At 38.9% G+C, this 12,703-nt stretch overlaps 1 protein-coding gene across 3 annotated transcripts in view; it reads left to right on the forward strand.

Moving 5' to 3' along the window:
- Positions 1-12,703, forward strand: part of arhgap10 (Rho GTPase activating protein 10) — a 150,713-nt gene that overhangs the window by 136,924 nt on the left and 1,086 nt on the right. For all 3 annotated transcript variants that reach the window (XM_062032902.1, XM_062032903.1, XM_062032904.1), the window contains exons 21-23: positions 265-342; positions 3,719-3,810; positions 10,073-12,703. The exon at positions 10,073-12,703 is cut by the window's right edge and continues 1,086 nt beyond it. In XM_062032902.1, coding sequence (XP_061888886.1) covers positions 265-342; positions 3,719-3,810; positions 10,073-10,161 — 259 coding nt within the window. In that variant the 3' untranslated portion in view covers positions 10,162-12,703. The remainder of the gene's footprint in view (positions 1-264; positions 343-3,718; positions 3,811-10,072) is intronic.

Consider the following 12,703-nt stretch of genomic DNA (forward strand, 5'->3'; position numbering starts at 1 on the left):
TAAATGGTGAGTTATTGTGATGTAGAGAAATCCCATATTTTGACCAATTTTCCCAGGAGATTTCCATTATTTTGAAATGCAAATGTTAATGCTGCTTTTTGACACACGTAATAAAGGTCTCCTGATGTTTTGGTACTAAACCGCATAAATTAATGAACTATTAATGTATTTATCTGAAATCGGGTTGATCTCTATGGTAATTGTTTGCATACTCAGTGTCATCTTCTGCAGTGTACACTTAAGATGCACTATTTTTTTCTGCAGAGCGTCCACTGCAGCAGCCTCCTGGTTAGGAGAAGGCCAGCATGTTTCCACACCTGACAAAGAAAAGCCACATGAGAGGTAAACACTCGTTCTAACGTCTGCTCGTGCTCATCACTGTTCCCCTCACCTTTGCACTACTTTAAATGCAGCAGCTTGGCCAGGTCCCGCTCTTGCCAAATGAGAGGCCACGAAATGCACATTTATCATTCTCGCACTGATTCATTGCTCCGCGTCCAAATTATGAACTAATTTAGCTGCTTTCACATGCTAGCGGGAGAACACCGTAAACAGCTAAGGCCAGTCCATTAATGTTATGAGCACAAATGTGGAGTGCGTTTGAAAAAGCGGCTGCGAGTCTCTGAACGCGAGCCTGTTGCTTTTCAGTTTCCCTCCCATTGCTCATCCGTCTGCAGAAAGGAATATGAAATATTTATTGACATATTGCACACTGAAGCACAGTGTCTACCTGCCAATGCTGCTGCCTTCTAGATAACGCTTTGCAAAAGCAAGCAAAACACCCTTTTTTCCCCCCCATCTTCCCGCAGAAGGAAACGGCCTTCTTCTACCTTTTTGTTTCTGTGCGAGGCGACTTGAAAAATTGTCAGCTCTGTTTTTAATTATTTTCAACACATGAAGCTTAATGTTTGCCTGCCCGGTGCAGGGACTCCAATGTGTTTGTTCTATTACTGTAGGAGGTCTTGTTTGGTTAGGTCTGAACAAGGGCTGGACTATTCTTACGAAAATAATAATCCCAATTATTTTGTCGTTTAAACCACGATTCACAACACAAATATTCATGAATGTGATTATAGTACCAGCAAAACGCACATTTAAAAATAAACATAATTTTAAAGAACAACCGCTATGAATTAGTAACGCATAAACAACAAGTAAAATAATAATAGTAATAATACAGTAAAATAACAATGTCAGGTTCAAACCCCGATGACATCTATAAAACAGACAAGAAGCAAGGAATTAAACAGACAGGATTCAATTTGGCTCATGAGGAGAAACGTCTGGGCTGTACTCTTGCACAGTTTTCCACCACGCTCTGACAAGAGAGTTCTACGCCGCCTCTTTTATTTGGACTTTCCCTGATTACATAGCAACAGCTGTTTCTAAGGGGAGGTGGGGTCGTAAAAAGCTGTTGCACTCGGTCACAAAACAGTTCAAAGAAAAGATGCCTGGAGCTTGCGTCAGGTCCTGCTTCCTCTCCGCTTTGTAGATCTCGGGTCAAGACAAGATCTTCCTGTGGATCACAATAGATCAAAGAAACCTACACCTTCATGTCGCTTCCCATCGTACACAGTGAAATTTTACAAGCCTTTTGCTTGGTAAGATCAAAGACAGCTTTTGTCTCCTCGCCGGGAACCTATGGGAACAAAAAGTTTTGTGATAACTTACATACAATTATTCTGACAAACAATAGCAATATAATAAAAACATAACATTCAGTTTATTTACACCTATTTTACCACCATAGAGTGTGTGCTTTTTGTGCCATTAATAAAACTTAATACGATTCAAAAATCCTCACACTTATTAGTGCAATACATCTTTGGACAATTTTGACAATATTTTAAGGGAAAGCATAATTCTTGTATAAATATATCAATAAGTGCATTATGCGCATGTAGGGTACTTTTTTGAAAACTTTATTTTGTTTGCGCTGTCTGACCGGATGTTGCGCACAGCGCTGTTATTGTGAAGGGGGCGGGGGGAAGTGTGCTACTGTTCTGACCTTGATGTGTTTGTGACGACTTGAGCCTCGCAATTTGCAGCTGCTGTCCTGTTTGTACATTTATCTTACATCCATGATGTCGTTCACAAGCAGATGAGATGTGTTATGGGTGTATGGATTGTTCCTGCTAGCTTTAGTTTCCTAGTTTGGTTGCTTTTATAAGTGGCCGTCTCGACATTGTTTCGTTTTGGATGTGTTTCGGGGATGAACGAGCGCTACCGGACACATTATTTTCCCAAACATTCCTCACAATGACTCTATTTCAGTCACATTTATGTCAATTTTCTGTGATATTCTGCGTTTGTTTTATTGGCCAATTCTGTGACAACGTCCACGGTTAGGTTAGCGTGGATATACCTTACCTTTTTCTTGTTGTGTTTGGAGATTATTATTAGGCAAACTCGCATTGTGTCAAATTAAAGGAACCATAGTGAGGTCCCAAACTTATAGTAGAAATGGTCTTGTTTTTATACCCAATAGACAGCATTTTTTTTTTTAGAATATTCAAGTTACATCATGTGAAATGTTACAAAAGCTCGGTGCTGCCTCATTTTTCGTTAATCGGTTCCAAAGGGTCAGAATCGTATGAAAACTGACGCAATGTTTCCTAGTAGAAATAATGCAAATCCAGTTATGTTCTGAACACTAAAAAATATAAGGAAAAAACACATTCGATAGAAAATTATTATAGTTTTACATGCAGACAACAATTTCAAATACATAAAAATAACATGGAACGGATGAATGAACATTAAACATCACTTTTATCTTAATTAAAGATCCTTTTTGGGGAAGAAAGTGAAATGCAGAGGGGAGGAGGTGTGGTGGTATTTTAATACTTCTGCTAAGACTTCGTTTTTTTTAATGAAATGTTTTTTTCACTTTTATTATCAAAGTGCCGGCACTCACAACTTTCTTTGGCCCCTTGGTGGCTTACTTTGTGTCAGGTTCAAACACTGATGACATCTATTAAACAAGACAAGAAGCAAGGAATTAAACAGAGACAGAATTCAATTTAGCTCAATTGAGGAGAAACACGTAGACACTGTACCCTTGCACACAGTGTCGTCCCACGCTCTGACGAAAGATTGTACGCCGCCTCTTTTATTTGGACTTTCCCTGATTACATGGCAACAGCTGTTTCTAAGGGAAGGGGGTCGTAAACAGCCATCACCCTTATCACAAAACAGTTCAGAGAAAAAGTGCCTGGACGGGGGTCAGGCCCTGCTTCCTCTCCGCTTTGTAGATCTCGGGTCAAGACAAAATCTTCCTTTGGATTACATCAAAGAAACCCAACACCATGTCGCTTCCCATCCTACACAGTGGAGTTTTGCAAGCATTTTGATTGGAAAGATCAAAAACAGCTTTTGTCTGCTCGCCGGGAACTCATTGAAACACAAAGTTTTGTGATAATTTGATACAATTATTCTGACACCTGTGGGATTTTTTGTTGGGTAGCTCTAGTTAGCTCAATGACACACATGCAGACTAGTTTGTGACATGCAATGTTTGGCCGTTGAAAACCGACCGATTCCTATTACGTAAAATAGGGCCTACGAAAACTGAGGTACCACTGTATCTTTTTTACATGTTTTAGTCTTGCCCAGAAGTTAACGCAGCCTTATATCGGTAGTGTAAATCCAGCCTTAAAATTCAAGACTGGACACATAAAACCAAGAAGCCTGCTCACTGATTGCCTCCATTTTTCAGTGTCAGCGGCAGGAAAGCCAAGGCAGTGTTTCCGTGCGAGGCCGAGCACGACTCGGAGCTCTCCTTCCAGGTCGGCGCAATTTTCAATGCCGGTAAGTGTTATCACCCGATACCGAGGGCCGCACGGCATATTGGATCGGGAGGAAAAACGAACTCCCAATCTGATCGCCAATCAGAAAGAGAGATAAAACGAAAGACTGGTGGAAGGGAGGAACTTTAACCCGCTTTGAAGAAGCAAGGGTTAGGTAATAGTTTTGATAAAATACTTGCATAGTGTATATTTAAAATCTTATTGAACAAATGTAGTTTGTTCTCAGGTAACGTTGCGATATCACAATTAGACGACAGGAAGGCAAAATTATTTTCCGATATTGATATCGATCCGCTATCTGCAAGAAATAATTATCGGATGATATCCTCTTGCATGTAAAATCTCCAATATAATTCCTCCGATACATGCAGCTTGTCCTCTAATAAGCACACAAAGCTGCTCTTTTCTTGTAACATACTGAAGGTATTTACAAAAGGTAAACATGGTAAGACATAGACTACCAGGAGTTAGCAGCTACACAACAGCTAAACACATTATAGCACACAAGCTAGGCATACGTCATAAGTGTCATAATTGAACAATAAGGGGATGTAAAAATACTTCATTAAAAAACAGTATCACATATTTATAGTTGCATATTAATTACAAATACAAAGTCTCCAAGGCAGAAACCTATTAGAAAGTATCCAGGAACAAACGGGTCCGCATTGTTCAACTCACTGGGTCATATGCTTAATTTAATGAGTTATTATGGCCACTAGATGTCGCCGAAAACAAATTTAAACCTCCACTTTTTTAATGATGGCATAATTTTATTCCAGATGGTTAACAGTAATAGGTTTGTGTCTTTCATACCTAACAGTGTTCTCTGTTTGACTCATTCGACTTGATAAAGCCTTTTTGTAACATTCCACACTACAAAATAATACAATGTATGATTCCTGATGATGCTAAAAAAAATAAAAAAAAAATCATATGAAAATTGCACAAAATTAGATATTTCCCTGGATGCGAAGGTTTAAACAGACTTTCTCATTCAGTAGTATGAAAATATGCCTAAACTTTTGACTGGTATTGTCATGTGCGTTTAGTGGATACCAATTTAAAAATGCCTATTTTGTTTGTAATAATTCTTAATATTTTAAGTCAGACACCAGCTGTTTATTAAATATTTGCATGCAATGTTTCACTTGTTGTCCACAACCCACCCAAAACAGCTCTCCACACATCATTGATGTCGTGTACATTAAAAGTCACTTCAGCCCTCACATTTTAGCAAGCATCTGTTTCACATTGTTTTTAAGGGTACACGAGTAGTCAGTGTACAGCTTGTATGACAGCACAGATTTTTCTTTCCACTGAAAATGAGTCGACGCGTGATTGTGCTGATCCGGAGCTGCATGAATGTTAACGGAACTAGGAAGCCACGGTTCATTAAGGTTCATTCCAACATGTACCGTCTTTAGCGCTGTCTCTTAAGAAGATACAGTACAGGCCAAAAGTTTGGATACACCTTTGCGTTGTCTTTATTTTCATGACTATTTACATTGTAGATTGTCCCATCAAAACTATGAATGAACACATGTGGAGTTATGTACTTAACAAAAAAAGGTGAAATCACTGAAAACATGTTTTATATTCTAGTTTCTTCAAAATAGCCACACTTTGCTCTGATCACTTCTTTGCACACTCTTGGCATTCTCTGGATGAGCTCCAAGCACACCTGTGAAGTGAAAACCATTTCAGGTGACTACCTCTTGAAGCTCATGGTGAGAATGCCAAGAGTGTGCAAAGTAATCTTATTCATTTATATCTGCACCTTATTGCTCTTTTATCCTGCACTACCATGAGCCAATGCAACAAAATTTCGTTCTCATCTGTACTGCAAAGTTCAAATTTGAATGACAATAAAAGGAAGTCTAAGTCTAAGCATTAATCAGAGCAAAGTGTGGCTATTTTGAATAAACTAGAATATAAAACATGTTTTCAGTTATTTCACCTTTTTTTTGTTAAGTACATAACTCCACATGTGTTCATTCATAGTTTTGATGTGACAATCTACAATGTAAATAGTCATGAAAATAAAGAAAACACATTTAATGAGAAGGTGTGTCCAAACGTTTGTCCTGTACTGTACATAGTTAGCCGGTACCAAAACTTCAAAAGTGAAACTAATATGTGGTATAAACTCCTTACATGTAATGTGAGATATGTCAAGCCTTTACTTCTTATAATGTTCACGATAATGGTTCATAGTTTTTGAAATGTTCTGAGATTTTCAAGTCTGTTTTTCTCAGCTGGGAAGTCATAATCATCAAAATTATATCATAAGAAGGCTTGAAATATCATAAATTGCATGTTATGAGCTAGGGGTGAAACGGTACGTGTATTTGTATTGAACCGGGGGTTCCGGTTCGGGGGTTCCGGTTCGGTTCGGAGGTGTACCGAACGAGTTACCACACGGACAAATTAAGTAGCGTTACGCATGTTGTGTAAACAATGCACACCAAGGCACAACACACAGCATGCTAGCAGCTAACGGGCTACGATAGACTGACCATACGACCTCTTTTCACCGGACATGTCCTCTTTTGCGGAGCTGTCAGGGCGGAGTTTCTTAAATGCCTCAAATGTCCGGCATTTTGAGTTAGGGTTGTGTGTATTTTCAATGTACGTTCAGGGTTCAGAAGGGGTTAAAAACAAAACAAATTGTTCGTGCAGCAGCATTGGTGAGGGAGGGGCAGAGACAGAGAGAGCGAGAGAGTTATGATAAACGCGCATGCGTCGCCAGGCTCTGCTTTTTATCCATAGATTTATCACATTTAATTTTTTATTATCTATAGCAGGGGTGTCAAAAGTGTGCCCCGGAGGCCATTTGCGGCCCACAGCTAATGTTTTAAAGGCCCATGGCACATTCTAAAAATACTATTAAAATAAATAAAAACATAACAAAAGTGAAATAAAAAAGCTTAAAGGTTAAATGTAATTTAGAAAAAGTTGCAATGTTGACTAATAAAACAAAGCTGTTTTTTTTTTCTTTCCAAACTGTCATTGCTCAAAACATAATATTGAATCAAAATCAATGTTATTATGAATTATTGACCTATCCAAGGTTTCCATTACTTCACATCAAATATTCCACTAAGAAAAATATTTTTGGTGAAAGATTTTGCAAATTTGGTAAATAAATAACCCAAAAATGTATATTTTGTTGTTTTCTTACTGTACCAAAAATGAACCGAACCGTGACCTCTAAACCGAGGTACGTACCGAACCGACATTTTTGTGTACCGTTACACCCCTATTATGAGCCTATGTCATATAATAGTTTTACCTTGTAAATCTAATTGCTGGTATAAACAAATATTCTACAATATTTAAATTTTTTGAGTTTCACCTGTATAGTAGGTTGAGGGGATCGCCATTTAAAGGTATTATTCGGCAATGGCGATAACATACTTTTTCAAGAAAATGGTCCGAAACTAATCTGGTGGCCAATGGATTGGCACATCCCTACCCAAAAGGGATTCCGTGTCAGATGTTTGGGCACACTTCGGTTCCAATAAGGATTACGCCAACTAAAAGTAGAGTACCGTATTTTTCGGAGTATAAGTCGCTCTGGAGTATAAGTCGCACCGGACGAAAATGAATAATAAAGAAGGAAAAAAACATATATAAGTCGCATTTTGGGGGGAAATTTATTTGATAAAAGCCAACACCAAGAATAGACATTTGAAGGGCAATTTAAAATAAATAAAAAATAGTGAACAACAGGCTGAATGAGGCATAAATAACCAACTGAGGATGTGCCTGGTATGTTAACGTAACATATTATGGTAAGAGTCATTCAAATAACTATAACCATACTTGCCAACCCTCCCGTTTTTAGCGGGAGAATCCCAGTATTCAGCGCCTCTCCCGACAACCTCCCGGCAGAGATTTTCTCCCGACAAACTCCCGGTATTCAGCCGGAGCTGGAGGCCACGCCCCCTCCAGCTCAATGCAGACCTGAGACTGAGTGGGGACAGCCTGTTCTCACGTCCGCTTTCCCACAATATAAACAGCTTGCCTAACGAATTCAAACGAATGGAAACAAGAATTTCAGTTCATCCAGGACAGTTCGAAGGGGAAGGTGTATGTTGCCTGTAAATATGTAGAACATACTTCTACATTGAACACGGTGGCCGAAATGATATACTCATCAGGAACGGAGAAGTTAAACAGGACAATACTGCCATCTAATGGATAGCCACCCCAACACTGAAATTCAAGTATTTCTTTTATGTAAATAAAATAAATATATATATATATATATATATATATATAGCTAGAATTCACTGAAAGTCAAGTATTTCATACACACACATATATATATATATATATATATACATATATATATATATATATATATATATATATATATATATATATATATATATATATATATATATATATATATATATATATTTATATATATATATATATATATATATATATATATATATATACAGTGGGGCAAAAAAGTATTTAGTCAGCCACCCATTGACAATCAATGGGTGGCTGACTAAATACTTTTTTGCCCCACTGTATATATATATATGAATATATATGAAATACTCAGTTGGTGAATTCTAGCTGTAAATAACCACGCCCCCAACCACGCCCCCCGCCACCCAACCACCCCCCACCCCCTACCCCCACCTCCCGATATTGGAGGTCTCAAGGTTGGCAAGTATGACTATAACATATAGAACATGCTATACGTTTACCAAACAATCTGTCACTCCTAATCGCTAAATCCCATGAAATCTTATACGTCTAGTCTCTTACGTGAATGAGCTAAATAATATTATTTGATATTTTACGGTAATGTGTTAATAATTTCACACATAAGTCGCTCCTGAGTATGAGTCGAACCCCCGGCCAAACTATGAAAAAAACTGCGACTTATAGTCCGAAAAATACGGTAGTAGATGAGAAAGTGGAATAATTGTCTATGGACCAAATTCGATGTAAATGGTTTAATTTGACTTCCATTTTTTCGCTAATGTTGACTCAAGGTCAGTAGCTAGAACAGGGGTCACCAACACGGTGCCCGCGGGCACCAGGTAGCCCGTAAGGACCAGATGAGTAGCCCGCTGGCCTGTTCTAAAAATAGCTCAAATAGCAGCACTTACCAGTGAGCTGCCTCTATTTTTTACTAGCAAGCTGGTCTCGCTTTCCTCTACATTTTTAATTCTAAGAGAGACAAAACTCAAATAGAATTTGAAAATCCAAGAAAAAATTGAAAGACTTGGTCTTCACTAACTGACAAAGAGACCGATAACAGATTTGGTGTCCAGTTCAAAGTGTGACATGATTTATTTAAAAATTTGAGAGTTGACTTTTGTATTTTACATGAGTTATTATTTGTACAAACATGGTGCAAAGTAATTCATGATTTGTTAAAAATGTTAGTGGCTAGCTGGTTAAAATGGGATATTGTGATTTCACAAGACTGTCTTAGAAGTGATCATTTGAAAATGTTCAATTTGAAAAATGTGCACTTAGAGAAAATACAAAAATAAAGTGTTGCATATTGATATTTATCTGTTTCTATATATATTTATTGTGAGTAATCATTAAGATGATCAGTGTTTCCACAAAGATAAATACCATTAATTATTAATAATAACATAGAGTTAAAGGTAAATTGAGCAAATTGGCTATTTCTGGCAATTTATTTAAGAGTGTGTCAAACTGGTAGACCTTCGCATTAATCAGTACCCAAGAAGTAGCTCTTGGTTTCAAAAAGGTTGGTGACCCCTGAGCTAGAACATCTATACTTTTAGTTTGATGTGACAATCTACAATGTAAATAGTCACCAATCAATGTTTATTTATATAGCCCTAAATCACAAGTGTCTCAAAGGGCTGTACAAGCCACAACGACATCCTCGGTACAGAGCCCACATACGGGCAAGGAAAAACTCACCCCAGTGGGACGTCGGTGAATGACTATGAGAAACCTTGGAGAGGACCGCATATGTGGGTGTCATGAAATAAAGAAAAGGCATTGAAATGAGAATGTGTGTCCAAACTTTTGGCCTGTACGTGCATACTGTGAATAAAAATGCTTGCTGAAACGTGAGGGGTTTGTAAAATACTGCCGCGTGTAGTCGGAAGCATCACACGCCGAGTTGCTCGCGCTCACTTAAGTCCTTGTGCTTTCTCCTACCTTACCCCACCCCCCCGCCCTTCTCAATACCCGCCGCCACCACCACCTGGTGCTGCCCCTCCCCCCCGTGTCCTCTCCTTCTGCAGTGACCCCGTCCAGAGAGCCGGGCTGGCTGGAAGGGGAACTGCTGGGCAAACGGGGCCTCATCCCTGAGAACTATGTGGAGATGCTGTAGACCCCCGATGCAGACAAAGATTATTACTGTTATTACAACGATGTGCACGTGCCTTTGTGGTCACCGCCCAGCCTTGTTCACCAGAATGTTTGTGGACTTGATATGAACCGCACCTACTTTTATCCTATGCATGCTTGCTGTCGTCGAGGAAACCACATGGGGTTTTATTCCTCCGCACTGCTGTAAAACCCAGGTAGCGTCTTCTGGCTGCCCCCCCACTTATACATGGTATCCATGGTAAGCCCCTCCCACAGCATGTGCCTTTTGGAGCAGAGATCCCCGAGTGTATGAATGGCCATAAATCACCAGCTGTTCTCTCCACTGCTAATTTCTCACTATAAAGCACCTTTCGTGGTTCTGCTGCGCATCACTTTGAATGTCTGGCCAGGCTCCGTAACGAGGGGGCCGGGCTATAGCTTTAATTCACAACACCAGCGTAGTCTTTAGCTATAAAAAGGTGGCTCGCGGGCGACCGTCTCCCGATCGATGCGATGTCAAAGATCAGCAGCTGCACTTTTGTTCATTTGAAGAGCATGCCAAAGATGACCTTTTGTGTCCTCCTGCTATTGCGAGAATGTGACAAGAGTGGCACATCCTGCGCTCGATGATCTCTGTTCGCGACAAGCGCAACATAGTGATGCAAAAAAATCTAGGACAAAATGATGCGTCTTTTTCTCGCGTAATCGGTTGTCGCAGGAACTACAAAGAGTGATGCCTCTTTTATTTTTTGTGTGTAATCTGTAGTCGCACAAACGACAAGACTTTTGTCGGAATATCTGCATTTGCGAAAACTACAACAAAGTATTTTTGCTGTGTGATCTGGAGGTGGCACAAACTACAAGACTTTTATCGGACTATCTCCATGTGCAAAAACTAATCTGCAGTTGCTTTCATTGAAATATCTCGATTTCTAAAAAGTATTTTTGGGGGGGTAATCTGTAGTCTTGAAATTCACAGCGAGAGGGTCCATCTTTTCTTTGTTTGTAGAAACGTAAAGTGAAACAGTAAATCTTTTTTTTTGGAGTGTGGTACTCTCTTACAAAAATTTCGAATTATCCTTATTTGCATAAAATCACGACAATGCGATGCATCTTTTATTGTGTAATCTACACTCCCGAAAAACTACAAACGGGGTCCATCTTCTGCCGGGTCATCTGTAGTCACAAAAACTACAAGACTTTTATCGGAAAAGCTACAATAAGTATTTTTGCTGCGCGATCTAACTACAAGAGGGTCCATCTTCTCGCAGGCAATCTCTTTGTTTGTAGAAACGTAAAGTGAAACAGTAAATCTTTTTTTTGGAGTGTGGTACTCTCATACAAATTTTTCGGATTATCCTTATTTGCATAAAATTACGACAATGCGATGCATCTTTTATTGTGTAATCTACACTCCCGAAAAACTACAAACGGGGTCCATCTTCTGCCGGGTCACCTGTAGTCACAAAAACTACAAGACTTTTATCGGAAAAGCTACAACAAAGTATTTTTGCTGCGCGATCTAACTACAAGACTTTTTATCGGACTATCTCCATGTGCAAAAACTAATCTGCAGTTGCTTTCATTGAAATATCTCGATTCTAAAAAGTATTTTTGGGGGAGTAATCTAGTCTTGAAATTCACAGCGAGAGGGTCCATCTTCTCGCGGGCAATCTCTTTGTTTGTAGAAACGTAAAGTGAAACAGTAAATCTTTTTTTTTGGAGTGTGGTACTCTCATACAAAATTTTTCGGATTATCCTTATTTGCATAAAATTACGACAATGCGATGCATCTTTTATTGTGTAATCTACACTCCCGAAAAACTACAAACGGGGTCCATCTTCTGCCGGGTCATCTGTAATCACAAAAACTACAAGACTTTTATCGGAAAAGCTACAATAAGTATTTTTGCTGCGCGATCTAACCACAAGACTTTTTATCGGACTATCTCCATGTGCAAAAACTAATCTGCAGTTGCTTTCATTGAAATATCTCGATTTCTAAAAAGTATTTTTGGGGGGGGTAATCTGTAGTCTTGAAATTCACAGCGAGAGTGGTCCATCTTCTCGCGGGCAATCTTAGTTTGTAAAGATGTAAAGTGAAACAGTAAATCTTTTTTTTGGTGTGTGGTACTCTCATACAAAAATTTTCGGATTATCCTTATTTGCATAAAATCGCAACAATGCGATGCATCTTTTATTGTGTAATCTACACTTCCGAAAAACTACAAACGGGGTCCATCTTCTGCTGGGTCACCTGTAGTCACAAAAACTACAAGACTTTTATCGGACTATCTCCATTTTCAAAAACGAATGTGCAGTTGCTTTCATCGGAATATCTTGATTTCTAAAAACTATGCCAAATAATTTTTTTGTGGGGGTTAATCTGTAGTCCTGAAATGTACATCAAGAGCGGTCCATCTTCTCATGGGCGATCTCTTTGTTTGTAAGAACGTAAAGTAAAAGAGTACACTTTTTTTTTGGAGTGGGGTACTCTAGTCACACGAACTAAAAAATTACGACAATGTGATGCATCTTTTATTGTGTAATCTATACTCCCGAAA

Source organism: Entelurus aequoreus, linkage group LG22 (assembly GCF_033978785.1).
Source record: "Entelurus aequoreus isolate RoL-2023_Sb linkage group LG22, RoL_Eaeq_v1.1, whole genome shotgun sequence".
In the NCBI taxonomy this organism is placed as follows: Eukaryota; Metazoa; Chordata; class Actinopteri; order Syngnathiformes; family Syngnathidae; genus Entelurus; species Entelurus aequoreus.